The 20566-nt window shown below is 39.4% G+C and overlaps 1 protein-coding gene across 3 annotated transcripts; it reads right to left on the reverse strand.

Moving 5' to 3' along the window:
- Positions 1-527: 527 nt before the first annotated feature.
- Positions 528-19585, reverse strand: LOC134669470 (SURP and G-patch domain-containing protein 1-like). 3 transcript variants are annotated; one of them, XM_063527052.1, is made up of 14 exons: positions 19543-19585; positions 19251-19399; positions 18573-18818; positions 16747-17762; positions 16024-16138; positions 15106-15288; positions 13741-14024; positions 13067-13233; positions 12000-12106; positions 11209-11319; positions 9862-9950; positions 8435-8519; positions 6930-7350; positions 528-6291 (listed from the first exon to the last, which is right to left on the reverse strand). In XM_063527052.1, exons 1-13 carry the CDS (start codon positions 19543-19545, stop codon positions 7173-7175), a joined length of 2733 nt encoding a protein of 910 aa, XP_063383122.1. In that variant the 5' UTR covers positions 19546-19585; the 3' UTR covers positions 528-6291; positions 6930-7172. The 3 variants fall into 3 exon arrangements, with proteins under 3 accessions (XP_063383122.1, XP_063383121.1, XP_063383120.1); XM_063527051.1 differs by lacking the exon at positions 19543-19585 and having other exon boundaries at positions 528-3496; positions 4960-6291; positions 19251-19535; XM_063527050.1 differs by lacking the exon at positions 19543-19585 and having other exon boundaries at positions 19251-19535.
- Positions 19586-20566: the final 981 nt, after the last annotated feature.

Raw genomic sequence — 20566 nt, forward strand, 5'->3', positions numbered from 1 at the left:
TGTCGCACTAATATGGAAGAGTGATAGAGAGACATAAAGCTTTTCGTTGTCGAAGCGATAGCGATTGTAACCTTGGCTAGACCGGCAGAACCCTTGGCGATTAGCCATTACGTAGCCAGAGTCGAACTTTTAAGTTTTCTTGTCAAGTGCTACGTCAGACGTATGCGTATGAAGGTATTCTTCCATTCCATTCTTACTGCCAATATTGTGAAAAGATAGCGTGGCCAGCTTATAATACGAGCGTAAGCGCTAAAGGTACATATTTACATAATATCCAGAACAACACAAATGTGACGTAAAGTCGTAAAGCACGGGTAAAGGTACCTTAAAGCGGTTGGCGCTTACGCTATTATTAACGCCGCTCCAATCTTATTGCGGCGCTATGCGACGTAAACGCCAGCCGCCATAAGGTACCTTTGGCCGTGGAACGTCACAAATATTCAAATATTTTTAAGCAGTTTAATAACAGGAAGCGGATATGATAGGACATTAATGGCGTGTTGCCAAAAGTATAATAAAATACAGTGTAAAATGTAAGTATGTATTTTTTATGAAAGTATGCCACAAATTGTGCTTAATAATATACATAAAGTAAGTATAATGCCTTTAGTTGAATGAATCAAGTCTGTTGTTTGATAGAAAGCTTAATAACTATACAATTAATAGATTTATAATATAAACACAATTTGGCTCTGAAAGACATTATGCAGACTAAAATAGAAAGAATAAATGTAATAACTCTAGTAAATGTACATTCGACGTCAAAGATATGTTTACACTTTTGCACCTTACTCCTTTGTAATAAGGCGAAAAGTGTAAACATATCTTTGACGTCGACTGTACTTACAGTTAAATACATGACTGTAGTTACTAGTTACATGAAAGTTTCTGAAATACTTAAATTATAGTTATCTTTTTACACATTTTTTAACAAATAGCTACCTACCACCCGTGGATTGAGACCAGATTCTAACTTTAAAATACAATAAAAACAGATAAAACAATGGCAATGTTTTTATAATATACAGTCAGCAGCAGAAGTCGCTATACACTCCAGGTGCTCAAAGAGAGGTAAACGTTTAAACTGTCAAAAAGTTGTTGACTGTCATGGTAGTATTTACTTGTGAGCGCTCAACGTGTCACAAATATGTTAACAGTCGCTATTCATTAATTTCTACACTTACAACAAGTCATTGATACCTTAGCTGTCAAAAAACCAATGGTATCTAAGCGGCCAACGTGTCAAATATATCTGAACAATATGGAAAAATAGACTTTAAAGCATACAAGTATGGTCGAATATTGAATGAAAGATAGCCATGCTAATTTCAGGTAAAGCGTTTTGACAATCATCGAAAGCAGTACAGTCTTGTCATAACATACATCTATCTCACGTTTTGCCCTTCAACCATTTGACAGGAGCCTCTCGGTCAACTTACTGCAAACTATTTCTTTTAACAGAATCGTCAAGACGAATGACACATAGCAAAATCTAACTGAAGCCGAATTTAGAGCCAATTGTCAAGGCACGTTGTGGTCTCAGTCACAGGCGTTTGCTTTTCAAAGTAGAGACCGCGGGTTCAAATCTCAGTCGTACGCACCTAGAGATTACAGCTTTTTATTTCTTTTGGGTTTCATTTTTATTATTAATTTGTGTCTTCAGGTTTTATGTTAATTTCGCATTAGTTTATATAATTTTTGAAGATATGTCAGATGTAGCGTAGCGTAATATGTACGACTTTCTATCAGGACTTTGTAGGTTTGAACCCGCAGTAAGCGTTACTTAGATTACTCCTGTGCGGAATGCCATTTGATATTTACCTACTGCTAGGTTGGATACAATTATTTTCTCCTTCGTTCTTTGATCGATTCGGGCCATCGTATTTTAGTAGGTACTACACAGGTTGGCCCATTTAAATCGGTCAGTATGGGAAAATCTAAAACTATAAGACATACACCGATCTCTTCTTAGGAACCATGTCATCGATTTTAGTAACAAGAAAAACTGCATTCATTCATTTAAAAAAAATTTATGTATAATGTATTGAAAATAAAAACCGGGCAAGTGCGAGTCGGACTCGCGCACGAAGGGTTCCGTACCATAATGCAAAAAAGGCAAAAAAAAACGGTCACCCATCCAAGTACTGACCCCGCCCGACGTTGCTTAACTTCGGTCAAAAATCACGTTCGTTGTATGGGAGCCCCAGTTAAATCTTTATTTTATTCTGTTTTTAGTATTTGTTGTTATAGCGGCAACAGAAATACATCATCTGTGAAAATTTCAACTATCTAGCTATCACGGTTCGTGAGATACAGCCTGGTGACAGACGGACGGACGGTCGGATGGATGGACGGACGGACGGATAGCAGAGTCTTAGTAATAGGGTCCCGTTTTACCCTTTGGGTACGGAACCCTAAAAACCCTAAATGAAATTAAAGGACATGAAAACAATGCATTTTATTAATTTTAGACATCATTTTTCATAGTAACATTTATTGCTTAAGACCTACACAATCGATATCTAAATAGAAATAGTCTTAGTTTTATTTTTCAAAACGTTCGGGGTTTGATTCCCGAGCTGAGTACACATTTTTTTTAATGTATGAATGCAGTGTTTCGTGTTACTTAAATCGATGACATGATTCCTAAGAAAAGATCGGTGTATATCTTATAGTATCAGATTTTCCCATACTGGCCGATCTAACTAAATGGGCCAACCTGTGGCCACCCTGTATAGTATGTTTTAGTACAATAAGCGGGCTAAATAAATATATTAACATAGGTATATAATATGCTCTACGGTTTGGAAGAACAGCCGCATATGACAGTTAAAATAAAAAAACCGATCGTTCTCGTAGAACCTACTTATTTATTGTCTAAGTTTGACACTTAACGATAAAATACTTCTTTAAGAAAGGAGGTCTCAATTCGTAGTGCTACGGTATTTATTTAAAAGTTAAACAGATAAAATGTTGATGCTTAGTTACCATTGAAATAACAACTGCTTAGCAACTGGTGGCACCCTGGCTGCTGACGTACGTGATTGGCAGTGCGTGTAGGTATTAATGACAGCAGCTTGAATTTGAGTGCTTAGTTACCACTGACGTTTTAACCGTTATTGTCATTGTTATTAAATAAGGGTGTATGTGTTAAAGAAAAACTCAGAAGTTAAGGTATATGTGACGAACTGAAAGCATACGTGAAAATGACAACTTAGATGTCCTTATTTTTGTGACGATTGAAGTGTATATGTTTTCTTGGACACCTTGCCCGCTCAGGTATATCTGCTGCTGACTGTACATATATATGTCGGCGGCCGATCGTAAGATCAGGCAGATCGTAATGTTCCTGTGTAATGTTTTGACGATAGTCACATTAAACCAATATGTACAGTCAGCAGCAGAAGTCGCTATACACTCCAGGTGCTCAAAGAGAGGTAAACGTTTAAACTGTCAAAAAGTTGTTGACTGTCATGGTAGTATTTACTTGTGAGCGCTCAACGTGTCACAAATATGTTAACAGTCGCTATTCATTAATTTCTACACTTACAACAAGTCATTGATACCTTAGCTGTCAAAAAACCAATGGTATCTAAGCGGTCAACGTGTCAAATATATCTGAACAATATGGAAAAATAGACTTTAAAGCATACAAGTATGGTCGAATATTGAATAAAAGATAGCCATGCTAATTTCAGGTAAAGCGTTTTGACAATCATCGAAAGCAGTACAGTCTTGTCATCACATACATCTATCTCACGTTTTGCCCTTCAACCATTTGACAGGAGCCTCTCGGTCAACTTACTGCAAACTATTTCTTTTAACAGAATCGTCAAGACGAATGACACATAGCAAAAGCTAACTGAAGCCGAATTTAGAGCCAATTGTCAAGGCACGTCGTGGTCTCAGTAACAGGCGTTTGCTTTTCAAAGCAGAGACCGCGGGTTCAAATCTCAGTCGTACGCACCTAGAGATTACAGCTTTTTGTTTTTTTTTTTTATTTCATTTCTATTATTAATTTGTGTCTTCTGGTTTTATGTTAATTTCGCATTAGTTTATATAATTTTTGAAGATAATGTCACATGTAGCGTATGTACGACTTTCTATCAGGACGTTGTAGGTTTGAACCCGCAGTGGGCGTTACTTAGATTACTCCTGTGCGGAATGCCATTTGATATTTACTACTCAAAAATCACGTTTAATGTATGGGAGCCCCACTTAAATCTTTATTTTATTCTGTTTTTAGTATTTCTTGTTACTTATAATAGCGTCAACAGAAATACATCATTTGTGAAAATTTGAACTGTAAAGCTATCACGGTTCCTGAGATACAGCCTGGTGACAGACGGACGGACGGATGTCGATGGACAGACGGACGGACAGCAGAGTCTTAGTAATAGGGTCCCGTTTTACCCTTTGGGTACGGAACCCTAAAAATGCTGGTCTCTTCGAAAACTGACTAAATTAAAAAGGATATGAAAACAATGCATTTTATTAATTTCAGACATCATGTTTCATAGTAACATTTATTGCTTAAGACCTACACAATCAATATCTAAATAGAAATAGTCTTAGTTTTATTTTTCAAAACGTTCGGGGTTCCATTCCCGAGCTGAGTACACATTTTTTTAAATGTATGAATGCAGTTTTTCGTGTTACTAAAATCGATGACATGATTCCTAAGAAGAGATCGGTGTATATCGTATAGTATCAGATTTTCCCATACTGGCCGATCTAAATGGGCCACCCTGTATAGTATATTTTACTACAATAAGTGGGCTAAATAAATATATTAACATAGGTATATAATATGATCAACGGTTTGGAAGAACAGCTGCATATGACAGTTAAAATAAAAAAACCGATCATTCTAGTAGAACCTACTTATTTATTGTATAAGTTTGACACTTAACGATAAAATACTTCTTTAAGAAAGGAGGTGTCAATTCGTAGTGCTACAGTATTTATTTTAAAGTTAAACAGATAAAATGTTGATGCTTAGTTACCATTGAAATAACAACTGCTTAGCAACTGGTGGCACCCTGGCTGCTGACGTACGTGATTGGCAGTGCGTGTAGGTATTAATGACAGCAGCTTGAATTTGATTGCTTAGTTACCACTGACTTTTTAACCGTTATTGTCATTGTGATTAAATAAGGGTGTATGTGTTAAAGAAAAACTCAGAAGTTAAGGTATTTGTGACGAACTGAAAGCCTACGTGAAAATGACATCTTAGATGTCCTTATTTTTGTGCCGATTGAAGTGCATATGTTTTCTTGGACACCTTGCCCGCTCAGGTATATCTGCTGCTGACTGTAGGTAGGATAGGTTCGTTAGGTTGCTTCAGATGCCCGAAGGGCAAACTGCCCAGAAATAGGAGCCGCGCGTAGCGGGGCTCCGTCGACTCAGGGAACGGGTCAAAGATTTTCACGTTTCACGATATGCCTAGGAATTTCACGATAAGCCTGATCTTACGATCGGCCGCCGACATATATAAAATCTAGTGATATCTCACTTTAAAATCAGTCAAGTCGTTTATTTGGGTTATGCAATTTTTTTTGGGCAAACATATTTGAATAACCTCTTTTTCAGCAGTCGGTTAAATAATATACTTATATAACATTATATGATATACATTATGTTTTGTACTTTACTCATTTCACGTGTTCAAATTGGTGATGTTATATTTAATACGGTCGCGATCAAATAAAGTAATGATAATGTCAGACAAATTTACTCAAAAATATCTGAACACGAACTAATACATCATATTACCTATTCATGTTTTTAATTACTAATATGCACATACTGTGTAATCAAAATCTGAACTTAGTTGACATACTCGTACATCATGCGCGATGCATTTTAGTCTCGATAACATAACAATACCCCTCTCTTTAAGACTTTAAGGGCCTCTTGCACCAGTCACTAACCCGGTGTTACCCAGTTAAACCTGGAGTTACCACTGCTACCAGTACAATTTAACGCTGGGTTAACGGTTTAACCGGTGAACCCCGGGTTAGTGGGGTGATGCAAGTGGCGCTAAATGTATTAATCATGGTATAATAATATACTCCGCCTGGTACTCTCTTCCCGTCTTTTCGTGGTCACGAGACTGACACAAGCCTACATTATCGTGCGACAGCGCTATATGATAATATGCGATAGCGCTATATAAAGTGGCAATGTTATTGTGACGTAGGCTTGTGTCACTCTGGGAAGAGAAGACCATGTTTTATTAGACTATGGTATAATCTAGTTTACTTAATAATACGGTCGCCGAGGATTATTCTGTAACAAACAAAAAATGTTCGTGTAATAAATATTTATGTATTGTTTTAAGAAAATAAAAACAATTTTGCTTGTTCACATTTTAGTGTTATTTTATTTCGCTTAAATTATATGTAGGTACCTATGTAAGTTCAATCCGTTACCACATAATGTACGGCGCCATTTACATGCGCTATCTAAATGGGCGTGATTTCAGTGGAAATTACAAAAGTTAACGATTTAGATAAATTTTTCGTAGACAATCATTATACAAATTTAAAGATGTAGAAGTGTCAATAAAGATAAAGTACGAAAATTAGGCTTTAAAAACAGTTTATTTTATATGATATCCAAAGGAAAGTCTCATAACCTTAACTCATACTAAAAAAGTGACAGGCGTGGCTCACTCCGCGATTTCGTCGCGTCGCTACAACTACATGCGGCCCACGCCAATTTTGGTGTCTAGTCTTAGTAGTTGCCGCGCACCGCTACGGAACGGACGTCTGCTCGCGCTTACGCCACCTTGCGGTCATATCTATCGTAATACTCGTAGACGTGTTTTGTTAGAGAGTGAACTTTCTATACCTCCTTACTTATTCTGTGACGGCGGTTGGTTGTGGTACTGATACTGATATAGTGTATCTGTACAGGGTACTCACCAGAGGGTTGGGTCTGAACCGGTAGGCGAGCATCATGCGCTTCCTGTAGGCGTCGAACTCGTCGTCATCAGGAGACACCACGTCGGAGGAGGCAGCTCCTAGGCCCATGTTGGCGACCGGCTGTGGTACGACACATGGTACTCACCAGAGGGTTGGGTCTGAACCGGTAGGCGAGCATCATGCGCTTCCTGTAGGCATCGAACTCGTCGTCACCAGGAGACACCACGTCGGAGGAGGCAGCTCCTAGACCCATTTTGGCGACCGGCTGTAGTACTGACACATGGTACTCACCAGAGGGTTGGGTCTGAACCGGTAGGCGAGCATCATGCGCTTCCTGTAGGCATCGAACTCGTCGTCATCAGGAGACACCACGTCGGAGGAGGCAGCTCCTAGGCCCATGTTGGCGACCGGCTGGTTGGCCCTGTTGCAGAATTTCGAGGTGAAGTGCTAAATACGGTACGATCAAAAAGAATATATAGTATAGAGGGGTCCTGTCATTGTAAATTTTGTAGTCACAGTAAATTTACTGCCATCTATCGACATACGACTAAAACTCAAAATGAAAACGTATAAAATTATCAAAAAAATGTATATATATGGATAAATGATTTTATTATTTTTATATCATTTTGATCCATGTTCATTCACTGATGTCTATGTGTTAAAATTGTTAAATATGAAACGGTGTCGTCACGCCATCTAGCCGAGAATGACTTTTTCTTGATTTCCGAGGCACGTTTTTTCCTTAAACTTTAATCAACTTATACGAAGTTACATATGTCCTTGGTACGATTAAGGTATTAGTACCAAATACGGGACGAGTTACAGGTCAAATCAAAGGGCCTTTATTCAAGCTGGATATCCTGTGAATCCTGTCCAAGTCAGGCCGTTTGTTGAAGCGTCCAATACGACCTTGAATGACGCCAATAGCGAACGAGCTACTTTCTCCGCAAAATAAAAGGATTATTAATCTTTTGGACGCCAATGACCGATATATCCGCACCGCAGGTCCAACGCCAAAGACGGATTAATCGGTCACAGACCACAGCGCGACATAGACCTACGTGTATATGCATAAAGTTCAATTTCAGTTGTGACACTTCAGTGACGTGGCGTCCGAGTGACAGCTTTTGTGTTTGAGACGGCGTCGAAATGGTTAAAAATATTTTGATGTTACATCTGTATTTACTCGTACTTCGAATATTTCGATGTTATTGATATATGTGTCGCTTAACTTCAAACTCTGGTAAATCCATTGGACCCTCTCAGCAAATATCTACCCTATTACGTTTTCGTAATACCAAAATCGCATAATCTAACAGATGGATTTACGCCGAGTTTGAAATTAAGCGACTCATATGGTCTCACATTTTTCTTACCTAAGTTTATTTTAAGCGATACTTTAATAAAGTTTCTTCTATTCTATTACATATACTAGATGATATGCATAGGTATACAATGTGTTCGACCCTGCTATAATAAAAATAAATAAGAATTGTACTAACTTGTTGATGGGGTCGACGATACCTGTGCCCTCCACGCCCAGCCCCTGGCCCTCGCTCCAGCCCAACTTTTGCAGCATTTTGAAACCTATAAACACAAATCACTAACAAATGCTGTCCAGACCAAGACTACAAATATATACAGGGTGTTTGGTACATCGTTTGCCAAATTAAAACGGCAGATAGGTTGAGTCATTTGCTATCTTCTCATGCCTAGAAAAACAAAATTGGCCATGGTTTTTTTTACTACTACGCAAGTAAAAATTTGAAATTTACGAAAAACTGTCATAGAAGGGAAGAATTTTTTTTGCACCAAATTAAAAATTTCTAGGCCTGAGAAGATAGCAAATGACTCAACCTATCTGCCGTTTTAATTTGGCAAACGATGTACCAAACACCCTGTATAATAGGCGTACCTACTCGTACAGTCGCCGCGGCCGAGGTGCTTAAAAATATCTGAGCATGCACTCTAACGCCTTGACAATAGAGGCGTGTTCAGATATTTGTGAGCGCCTCGGACCCTTCGATATATCTGATTGCGACTGTACTACTCATAGCTCACAAGCCCAAGAAAAAAATGTTTTTTTTTATCAGTTTGTCAGAGTTAAATTTAAACTGTCTTTTAAAACACCTGAAAAATATTGACGCGCAGTTATGTTGCTACAAATATAAACATATCTCCATTCACAAATTGTATACATTTTGGCACAAACAGATCACAAGAATGCACACTCGAGTGCCAAAAGTGTAAAGTTCTCTGGACAAGTAAGCATGTCATAGCAGGTGACTTATTGAACGTCCCAGTATATGGACAGACGGCTGTAACCTCTATTTTCTGACATTTAAAAATTTACATTCAAATCTTGGTCACATATAACGGCCCCTAGTAACCCAGATTAATCCATTCGTACGAACAATATCATTAGTTTTTAGTGCTGCAGAACGTTTCTTTTGCATGGAGATATAAATTAACAACCTATATGTATATATACAAGGTGTTTGGTACATCGTTTGCCAAATTAAACGGCAGATAGGTTGAGTCATTTGCTATCTTCTCATGCCTAGAAAAACAAAATTGCCCATGGTTTTTTTTACTACTACGCAAGTAAAAATTTGAAATTTACGAAAAACTGGCATATAAGTGAAAAAAAAATGTGCGCCAAGTTAAAATTTTCTAGGCCTGAGCTGAGAAGATAGCAAATGAGTCAACCTATGTATCTGCAGTTTTAATTTGGCAAACGATGTACCCAACACCCTGTATATTAAACAAGTTTTATAAAAACCCAATATAAACTATAAAGGATAAGAGAAACATTCAAATTTCATTCAAGTACAGAAGAAGCGAAATTAAATTAAACCATATGCTAACGTTACAAAAACTGTTTGGACTTTCCTAACTTGATACCCATTTACAATTCGAATTAGCTTACCAACGTTATCCTCTTTCAGTTTAAACTCCTTGTAGTCACTCAAATCTGGCTCCTTGCCAGTTTTCACCGCGGAATATTTCTCCATAAATCTGAAATTTGTTTCACGGTAAAGATGCAGAAGATAAAAAATCTAAGGATTTCTCTCAACCTTGTCATTCTAATATTCTTTACGAGTATTATATTAAAATTGGTACAAATTGTAGAAAATGGGGGGTACTTCACTCATCACAATATGGCGTGGTAGAGGCATTGAGAAAAAATACTGCTCACTCCATACATCAGTTTTGGTACTAGAACGACTATTACATATTTTCGTGGTCGACATAGGCACTGGTCCCATCGCGAGCTAGTAAGCTATGAGCTATCGGCTATAAACACGAACAAAAGATAATCACTCCCGTGTAAATAAAAGAGACACGGCGATATTTATAGTTACTCGCCCAGCGGTGAGCTATAAATATCGCCGTGTCTCTTTTATTTACACGGGAGTGCTTATCTTTTGTTCGTGTTTATAGCCGATAGCTCATAGCTTACTAGCTCGCGGTGGGACCAGTGCCTTAGTATCAAGTAGCGGAATTATCAGTACTGCTAGTTGACAATAGATGTTGCGACAGCCGAAAAGTCAAATAATATTATAACCGGATTAACCGGAACTCTATTTTCAACTCCTTCTGCTTCTAATATTAGTTTTAAATTGTTGTTCAATACAATTTTCGTGAGTAGCGACACTCGAGACATCTGGTATCAAGTAGCGGTACTGTTAATTCCACTACTTGTTACCAGATGTCGACTACGAAAATAATAGTCGTTTTGGTACACAATACAAGCCTTCTTGAGCTTACTGTGGGACTTAGTCAATCTGTGTAAGAATGTCCTATAATATTTATTTATTTATTTATTTATTTATTTATTTATTTGGTACCAAAACAGATGTATGGAGTGAGCACTCTATGCATACTACATTTCTCTATGGTAGAGATGAAGGTAACTTTGGCATACATCCGACAGAGAACCAAAGTTACCGACATAGCTCAAAGAATTAGCAAGCTGAAGTGGCAGTGAGCTGGCCAAGTGGCCATATCTCACGAAGAACCGACAACCGCTGGGGTAAACGTGTTCTTGAGTGGAGACCGTGACTCGGCAAACGTAGTGTAGGCCGCCCTTCGGCCAGGTGGGATGACGATCTGCGAAAGACTGCAGGCAGATGCTGGATGCGGCAAGCTGAAGACAGGGCGCTTTGGCGCTCTTTAGGGGAGGGCTATGTCCAGCAGTGGACTAATATAGCCTGATGATGATGATGATGATGATGAGAGGTGAAGGCGATCAAGGGTAAAATGAAAAGCTTACTTCTTCAGTTCCTCAGGGGGCAAGAAGTCCCCGATGTGATGTTTCCCGGCTGCCTGTTTTGTCAGCTCGTCCGCCCACTTCTCCGTCGCGTACATTTCTTTTGCGCGTAACCTTAAAAACGCACCCATTATAATAGCAATAGTTATTCAGTGTAGAAGGTTAACTCTAATGCGGCCCTTGTTAGACAGCTCAAATGGATGGCTTTTATCGCTGACTGTACTTTTTTTTCACATGTAACTATGTACATATATCGAAAAAATTCTAAAACCCCCAAACATAATTAGGTTGCGTTGTTTTATTACAGAGTTCCTATAGCAACCTCCTGTCTCCATCATTAGATCAGCTCGATAGTACCATAATATTGCATAGTCACCCGATTTACATTGCAAAATTTCAGCTCAATGGGAAACTGGGAAATGAGTCAAACTTACAACATTTATTTGCAGACCCAACCAAACCACAGAATAAATAATAGTACTTGCCGTGCAGAAAGGACTTCCTACAAAACCGAAGTTTGACAGCGGTTCAGGGTCGATTCATGCTAACCCTGTCTAATATATGGCACTATCCCTTTCGGCTATTATAGGGTTGTCAAAATTCAATCCATTATCTTATTTGTGGTCGTGCACGCAAAGGGACGTTAAGTTGTGTCAACCCTAATAAATGCTCGGATCAAAGCTGAGCCGAGCGGAGCCGAGTTTGGCCGAAGTCAAGAGTTTCGCACCCCTGCCCAAACACAGACAACGGGACAGGTGAACTACTATATAAAAGCTTAGGAAAAAAGAACATACTTGTGTTCCCATGTGCCTTCAGCGGTGTCTTCATCACTGTCGTATTCGTACTTGTGCTTGCCTGATGCCGCCAGCCGCTCCACTTCCTGCCTCTTTTTCAACATATCCTGCAACAAATTATGGTAGTAGGAACAAATATGACCACAGAACAAGTACAGCTTGCCAAAAAGAGTAGAAATTAAAAAGTGGCAACACTGTAGTGTCGTCCCGTTTTCTTATATAAATTGGTTTGAAAGGGACGACACTACAGTGTTACCACTTTTTAATTTCTACTCGTTTTTGCCAAGCTGTACGAGTGCTAAAGGCGGTCTCAACATTGGACGGGGATCCTCGCACGCCTCACTATTGTGCGAGCGAGACATTGCCATATACGAGCATAGCGCTGTCTTGCTTACCGTGATAACAGTGTAAAGCTTTAAAGCAGCGGTCGGCAACCTTTTAGCAGCCAAGGGCTACATAGTAGTTAACGAAGATGACGCGGGCCGCACTTTGGTAATATTTGTGACTTTAGCAGACATTGTCGTTCGTCAGTATTACATACAAAATAGCCAGGGAGGCCGCAAGCGAGAGGTTGGCGGGCCGCGGGCCGCAAGTTCCCGACCGCTGCTTTAAAGGATGAAAAGAAAGGAAATTGTACACCTCGTCAACACAAGCAAATAAATACTTGTAAGAATTTAGAAATCAAATTAAAATGAAAGCTATGAAGTAATTATCATTGAAATTTTCAGAGAAAGCATTCAAAACTTTGCCATCTAGCCTCTTAAGGCCCAGCTATACAAATGTAAAAGCCAAAATTTGCCACTGCAGTTTGAACCGATAGTGCAGGGAATAGAGTTGATTTTTATTTTGAAGCGAAACAAAAGAAATGCAACTCTGTTCTAATTGCATATGGTTTAAATATCATCGAACTGAAGAAGTACTATAGGTAGGACCTTGGGCCTTATAGGAGGCTAGAGCATTAACATCATCTTTACATTTGCGCACTGATTTCTATAAATAGAGCATTTCCAAGCGGGTGTGGTGAAATGAATATTTTAGTACATCTGTTATGGAATATTCAAACATACCTGGAACAGCAGATTGAGTTTGAAATTGTCTTCACACTTCTTCCAATCCTCGGGGCTCAAGTTGATGGTTCCATAGTTGGTCATGGCATACTGCATCAGAGCCGGGTTGGCCCGGTTCACGTTTGTGAGCTTCAAACCATCCTCTTCTACTTTAGCCAGCTTCATCCCTGTAATTATTTATTAATTAATAGTTAAAGTACTCAACCCATTGACGTATATCTCAGGCAATAAGAATGGTGCATGAATGGGGCCAGTACACCGGTGTGACACCGCTACAACGCGATTGGTTGACGAGTTCGTATCACGCGCGCGATTGGTCGCAACTAGTTGGTAGAGGCGGCGTCGGTGGCATACCGGGTGGCATTGGCGGCATACCCTGTAAAGGCGCCATACCGGGCGGTAAAGACGCCATGCCGGGCGGTAATGGAGCCACTACGCCCGGGGGCTTGATATCCCCCACCAGAGGCTCATTGCTCCATCGAGATATCTTACATTATTCTAGAATACACACCTGGTAGAGGCGGCATCAGTGGCATACCGAGCGGCATTGACGGCATACCCTGTAAAGGCGCCATACCGGGCGATAACGGAGCCACTACGCCCGGGGGCTTGATATCCGCCACGGGGGGCTCATCGCCCCATCGATATATCTTACATCACTCCAGTATACACACCTGGTAGAGGCGGCATCGGTGGCAGACCGGGAGGCATTGGCGGCATACCCTGTAAAGGCGCCATGCCGGGCGGTAAAGGCGCCATGCCGGGCGGTAACGGAGCCACTACGCCCGGGGGCTTGATATCCGCCACCGGGGGCTCATCGCCCCAGCGAGACTTCTTCTTGCGGCGCTCTCGCTTGCTCTCGGATTCGTCGTCGCTCTGTGAGCTCGCCGCTTCGCGTTTCACTGAGCTGCCTAGGTTGAACTGGTTCCATGGTTTTTGGGAGTCTTGGTCGCCAAAACTGAAATAGAAATACACGTTTTCACTTCTTATGCTCGTGAAGTTGGTGTTTAAGTCGCGTATAAGCGGCATAAAGTTGATTTTATGCCTTTGTTAAAATGGGTTTCTCTATGCCCTTGTTCGGTTGTACCATCGCCCACACTGTTAACTGTACATCAGTGGACCTTATGCCTTTGTTATAAGGTCCACCGATGTACAGTTAGGAGTGTTGCTGCTTGTACCTATAATCTACAATTTTTTATTTGCTGTCGTTGTTTTATTGCTGTTGTTTGTTCTGAATTTTGCCTTGTAATTGAAAACTATGTTCACTATCCTAGTTCGAAATATTCATTAAGACTTGATCTTTGCTTAGAACAGTATTCCCTGACACTCCAGAATTTCACTGACTTTCCCTGACATTCCAGAAAGTGGACACCTGGAATAATCATGCTAAGTTTGGCATGACCAGTAAAATCAGGTAAATATCTGACACAATCTTCTTTGTAGAGCTAGAGCCATAAGAGCGTGTTACATATTTTTGCGGCCTTCGAAGAGTAACATATTATTGCAGGTGACCATAAAGAACACTTTACTGACTTCAGTGGATCTAATAATATCACATTTGACATTAGTCTTTTTTTTTTCTTTATCTACACAGTATTATTACACGACTGCCCAAACAAAAAGAGTGTATTGTTTTCAACGTTCATGTTTGTATGTATATATGTATGTGAGTTTCTTTATTTAGGATTGTATTCCATCTGTCCAATGTCTTGGTCCAATGTGTATATGCGTCTCACATTTTGCTTAATGTGAGAGTGAGACGAAATGTGACCAGACCAAATGTGCATTGCACATTGGACAAAAAATTGGACAGGTGGAATACCACCCTTAGATAGATACCTTTCGCCAAATTGCATGACAGTTTGTTGCAGTAAGGTTTACAAATCGTCGGGTGGCAAGCACTAAGTACTATCAAAAAATTAAAGTAACAATGCACTTTATTACACTTGTAACACGGTTTATTGTCCAATAATTTCATTGGTGTTAGTTAGTGGACTTTTGCTTGTCACCCGACGAAATTATCAGTTGATATATCTTACCTAAACTTTTTATCTGCTGGCTTGTAATCATCATCACTGTCATAATCATCATCCAAGCAGAACTCGGGCTCATACACATCCTCCGGCTTGACTTCCGGTTTCCTCTCCGGACTCTCCTTCCGGAACTTTTCCACTAGCTCCCGGAATTCCTTGTACTCCTTCGAATTCGTATTATGAAGGAACCTGGAAATATATGGACCTTTAGAATTACTTGGTAGAGAGAGAAAAGCCAAAGGATGCTTTAGATGAGGCTTACAACCTATAGTTTTAGTGCAGTATTATAAATCTGAGTTATTTATTCAGTTGGTATATTTTTACATCTCTTATTTGGTAAATAGCAGCTTTGTTAACCTAAAATACGTATGAAAAAAACTTTCTTAGCGCATATCATCTCAAAATAATATCAGACACTATTAATCTGACACCAGAATTCAGTTGAATCAGCAAAATGTCAGACCAAGATAACTCGGCAGCGATTTTTATAGCACAGACGTGCTAGTGTTATTTAAACGTCATAATTTCATACTTGTACATGAAATATTCCAAGTTAGTCAGATGTACAATTAATTAGGCATTAAATTTACAAACGTCCATACATATATTAGTCTTATGACAATGAAGTATAATATGATTAATATGTCATCATCAGACCGATGGGGATGAAATTCAACCATAACAGGTTAGCAGGTCTGGAAATCTCATTAGCTTTAGGTTCGTCCAATTTTAACGGATAGTTTTTAAAAAACTTAAAAAATAACTTTAGCCAGTAAAAAGAAAGTTAGTCTATTTACTAAATAAGAGAACACACTTTCTTATAACACTGCACCAATCACACTCGATTGTAGAAAAATAATATAATAAAAAAAAGAATACAGCACGTATCCTGTAGGGACAAGGCTACGGTGGCAAGAGTTTTACCACATATTTTGGTCTTGTGAGTGAATTGCCTTCAGGACATTTTCCCAGTGGTCGCCGTTCCGGGCGACCTCCGTGGCAGCGCGGAGCACCGACGGCGGCCAATCTGCAGAGGAAACTGCACACCACGAGTCAACAACAACGTCTAGTGGCCACGCCTATCTTCCCTATCAACTCTTTATCCTATAAATTATCTAGTTAAAATCGAGCACTAGGGTGGTTGAACATCTGAATACTATCTCTATATTCTCTATACACTATCTATCTTATAAAAAATAATGTTAAAAGTACACAAAGTTTGGAGATCAACAGAGAAAATCAGAGAATCAACGATATTCAGAATGTTGACCAATTATAGCAACATTTTTAAAAGTAGTTATTTTCCATTTCGTTTCTTTGGATTAGTGATAATTATTGCCTGAAAAGTAACTCAATTTTTTCCCACTAACTTTGAAAAGCTTTTTATGTGCATTGACTTTTTAAATATTATTTGCCCATACAAAAATCGACCACCCATTATAAATTAAACAAGTCACTCAAGTCAGATTGATATATTCAGAATAATTTATAGTGAATTTATAATTACAATATGACTTTAGCAAATCAATATCTAACAACGAATTGTTTTATCAAGAAGCAGTTTTTGGCCAAATCATCAGATACTTTCAAAGTCTCAATACTACAGTAAAATAAAATTAAAGGCACTTATTTTGAAAACCATAATACCTTGGTTTGCTGGTGATGAAGGTTCGTCCTTTGGTGATGGAATGTGACTGAGCTGCGGCAGGGGCGGTGGAATGTTCTGTAGGTTCATCTCCGACATTGAATCCAAAGGCTTTGGTTCAGGTATATTGTGTAAAGACATGCTACTTGGAGGCATATTGCTAGGAGGCATGTTGCTAGGAGGCATGTTGATAGGAGGCATGTTGCTAGGAGGCATGTTGCTAGGAGGCATGTTGCTAGGAGGCATGTTGCTAGGAGGCATGTTGTGCATGCTGTTTGGCGGCATCATATTTGGTGGCATAAACGGCATGTTGCCATTGCCATTATTAAAGTTCGGGCCATTCGGACCAAATGGAGGACGACCCATGAATGGCATGTTGCCATTATTCATTGAATTTGGGGGCATCATAGAGTTAGGAGGACCGGGTCTGGGAGGACCAGGTGGGCCTGGTGGACCATTAGGGCGCATTTGGGGGAAAGGCGGGCCAAAGAATGGCGGCATTGGACCATTAGGGCCACACATGTTCGGAGGCATGGGGCCTGGACCGCAGGGTCCGCCTGGTCCATTAGGACCCCAATTAGGAGGCATTGGATAATTTGGAGGGCCACCCATGAAAGGCGGCATAGGTCCTCCGGGAGGCATAGGACCGCCTGGTGGCATTGGGGGCATGTTGGGGCCACCTGGTCCCATCATTGGACCAGGGCCCATGTTCATTCCTGGTCTAGGTCCCATATTAGGTCCAGGTCCAGGGCCCATGTTTGGTCCAGGACCTCTAGGACCCGCATTTGGGCCTGGTCTCATCATGTGCCTCATATTAGAGTCTGGATATCCCATGCCTTCAGGCCCTTCTCCGTTAGAGTTAGGGTCTCTGTTTCCCTGCCAGTTATCATGGTTTGGCTCTTGATCTGGTGGCATGAATGGAATTTGCATCAACGGTGGGATGTTGTCTGATTGCCTTCTGTCATCCATTGGACTATTAGTACGGTTCTTGCCTCTATCACTCCATCTACGTCTGTCTCTGAAACAAATAATTGTACAGTCAAAATATGTACCATAATTGAGTTGAGAGATAAGTTCAAAATCTTCTGATGATGACAATTTAATGTGTCACCTTCAACTCCTTCAAGGAACTGCTACATCACTATCTTGAGAAAGGATTTAATAATATGAAAAGGAAGAATATTTTAATTTAAAATGTTAGTTCACAATTTTGTAATGATATACTATTCAATTTACATTTAGATGTAATGGGTAAGCTAAGGCAGTGAATGATTTATAGACATATTTAGGTATTTTTACTTTTGAATTTTAGCTAAAAACCGATTTTCTTCTTGTCAGCTTTAAATAGTAATGAACAGGATTCTATGGGACAAAATTTATTGACAGCTAAGGAGTTCTTATATCTATAAACTCAATTATCAATGTTTCTCTCATGTACTAGTGTTCGCTCCAAGTTTTGTTTGTAAAAATATTTTTTTATTCAAAGTATTGACTTGAAACAAAGAATAACTAAATTCCCGTTTTCTTCATTTAGAAGGGATTTCTGAAGCTTCACTTATCGTAATTTTTTTTCATCTAGTGGTCATATAAAATAGGCTTTGTGTAAACTTTATCATTTACCCCGAAATAATACTACAAATAATACACATTTACAAACGAAACTGGAGGTGGTCACTAGTATTAGGGAAAAGTATTGATAATTTAGTTTATCGATATAAGAAGTCCTTAGCTGTCAATAAATTCTGCCCCATAGAATCCTATGTCTGGTAATGAACTAAGGAAATGTTATAGAATGCAAAAGTCAAAATTGTTGAATCACATCAAATACCTGCTGCCTTTGTCTGACCTCCGTCTCTCATGATCATGGTGCGAATACTCCTTCGGTTCCTCATGAGGAGCTTCACAATATTCTGGCATACTAGCAGCAATAGCATTACTTTCTTCTTGCTTTGCTAGTCTCTCTTTATCTTCCTTCTCCTGCTTTTGCTTTTCTAGCAAAGCCTTGTACTGGCTCATGAAGCTGCCATCGTTGGAGAAGATGTTTGAAGGGTTTTTGTCGTCTTTTGAGACTAAACTGTAAATTTTAGGGTATTGTTGGTATATTTATGTATGTGTGTATTATGTATTGTCAGTAAATAAAGCCGGACAAGTGCAAGTCATACTCGCCCACCGAGGGTTCCGTACTTTTTTAATATTTGTTGTTATGGCAGCAACAGAAATACATCTGTGAAAATTTCAACTGTCTATCACGGTTCGTGAGATACAGCCTGGCAGCCTGGTGACAGACAGACATACAGACGGACAGTGGAGTCTTAGTAATAGGGTCCCGTTTTTACCTTTTAGGTACGGAACCCTAAAAGGTATACTCATACCTTTCTTTTGTCGACCGGAAGATTTCAAGCGGGACTAACAAGTCATAATAATTAACCCTGAAGCTAGGACCGGGGGACATACCTCCAACCTCACATTTTATAGAAAAAGTGCAAAGCAAATAGTAAATACTTACTTTGTTAACTTCGCTTGGGCTGCCAAAGCAGCAGCCTGCTTTTGAGCCTCTAGTTTCGCCTGTATTTCCATCTTTTTCCTCTCTATAATTTGTTCCTGTTTCGACATTTGAGCCCATCTTGTACTGAGCGCAGATTTATTCTTGTTATCCTTAAAATTAATCATATTAGACACAAATTATAATAATGGTTACAAAGTGAATTTAACACTACGTTATCCTAGAAGCGTATTGATTATTATAGTGTATTTAATGCCTCTTTAATTTAATTTATAATAATTTGAATTCTACACACCATTTTTACAAGTACACGACGCGCCACAGATAAACAATGGCAAAGCAAAAGCAACAACCGAGCATCCGAGGAACCAAAGAGTAAAGTAAGTATAGGAACAATGATATGAAATCATACAAGGTAGGATCGCATAGAAGTGGTATACGCGTGCCTCCGTGAGGGACAAAACATACGCAAATGCGACACTGTGATTGGTCGAATTCATTTGTTGCCCTCCATTCTCCATACTAATAAAAAGGTGGGGAACAAACAAAAAGTGAGACTGTGACAAGGACAAGCAATAATACCGCTTTCTCTGCTACTCCTACTGAAAGATACATAAGACTATCCCGTTCTGTCAGTTACCCCCACCACTCATGCCAGATCCAGGTATATCCTAGATTCATGTATGAAATGAAATCGAAATGGAAATCACTGAAATTAAAGGCGAGTCCAGACGAGATGATCAAATTGACCGATTTCGAGTTTCAACCACTCGCAATAAAATAAATCAAAAAATAAATGCATGCACCTAAAAAACTAACCCAAACCTAAACCCACATGCACATACTAGCGTCGGAAATTGGCATTCTTGCCGCCGCATCTGCAATCCATTTATAAATCGGTCAAAAAAGCCGTAACAGACTACCGCACCGCATCGCGACTTTGATGCGCCGCACCACCCACAAGTGAGAAAGATTTTTATTATGATCAAATGTGCATTGCATCTCATTCTATCACTAAGCAAAATGTGAGATGCAAGTACAAATTTTATCAATTATTGGAATACCTCATAATTCAGTAACTGATGACAGGGACGCAGCTATACTTTAACATTTCTACGTATAGCTCTATCACTATCGTCAATTACTGAATAGAGAGAGAAAGCTGGCACTTATAATCTGGGCTATAACCGCAAAAATCGAAGTTCGCAAATTGCGGGGATTTTTCTCTGTCACTCTAATTACGCCTTCATTGGAGTAAAAGAGAAAGATCCCCGAAATTCGCAAATTGCGGGGATTTTTCTCTGTCACTCTAATTACGC

This window comes from Cydia fagiglandana, chromosome 12 (genome assembly GCF_963556715.1).
Source record: "Cydia fagiglandana chromosome 12, ilCydFagi1.1, whole genome shotgun sequence".
NCBI lineage: Eukaryota > Metazoa > Arthropoda > Insecta > Lepidoptera > Tortricidae > Cydia > Cydia fagiglandana.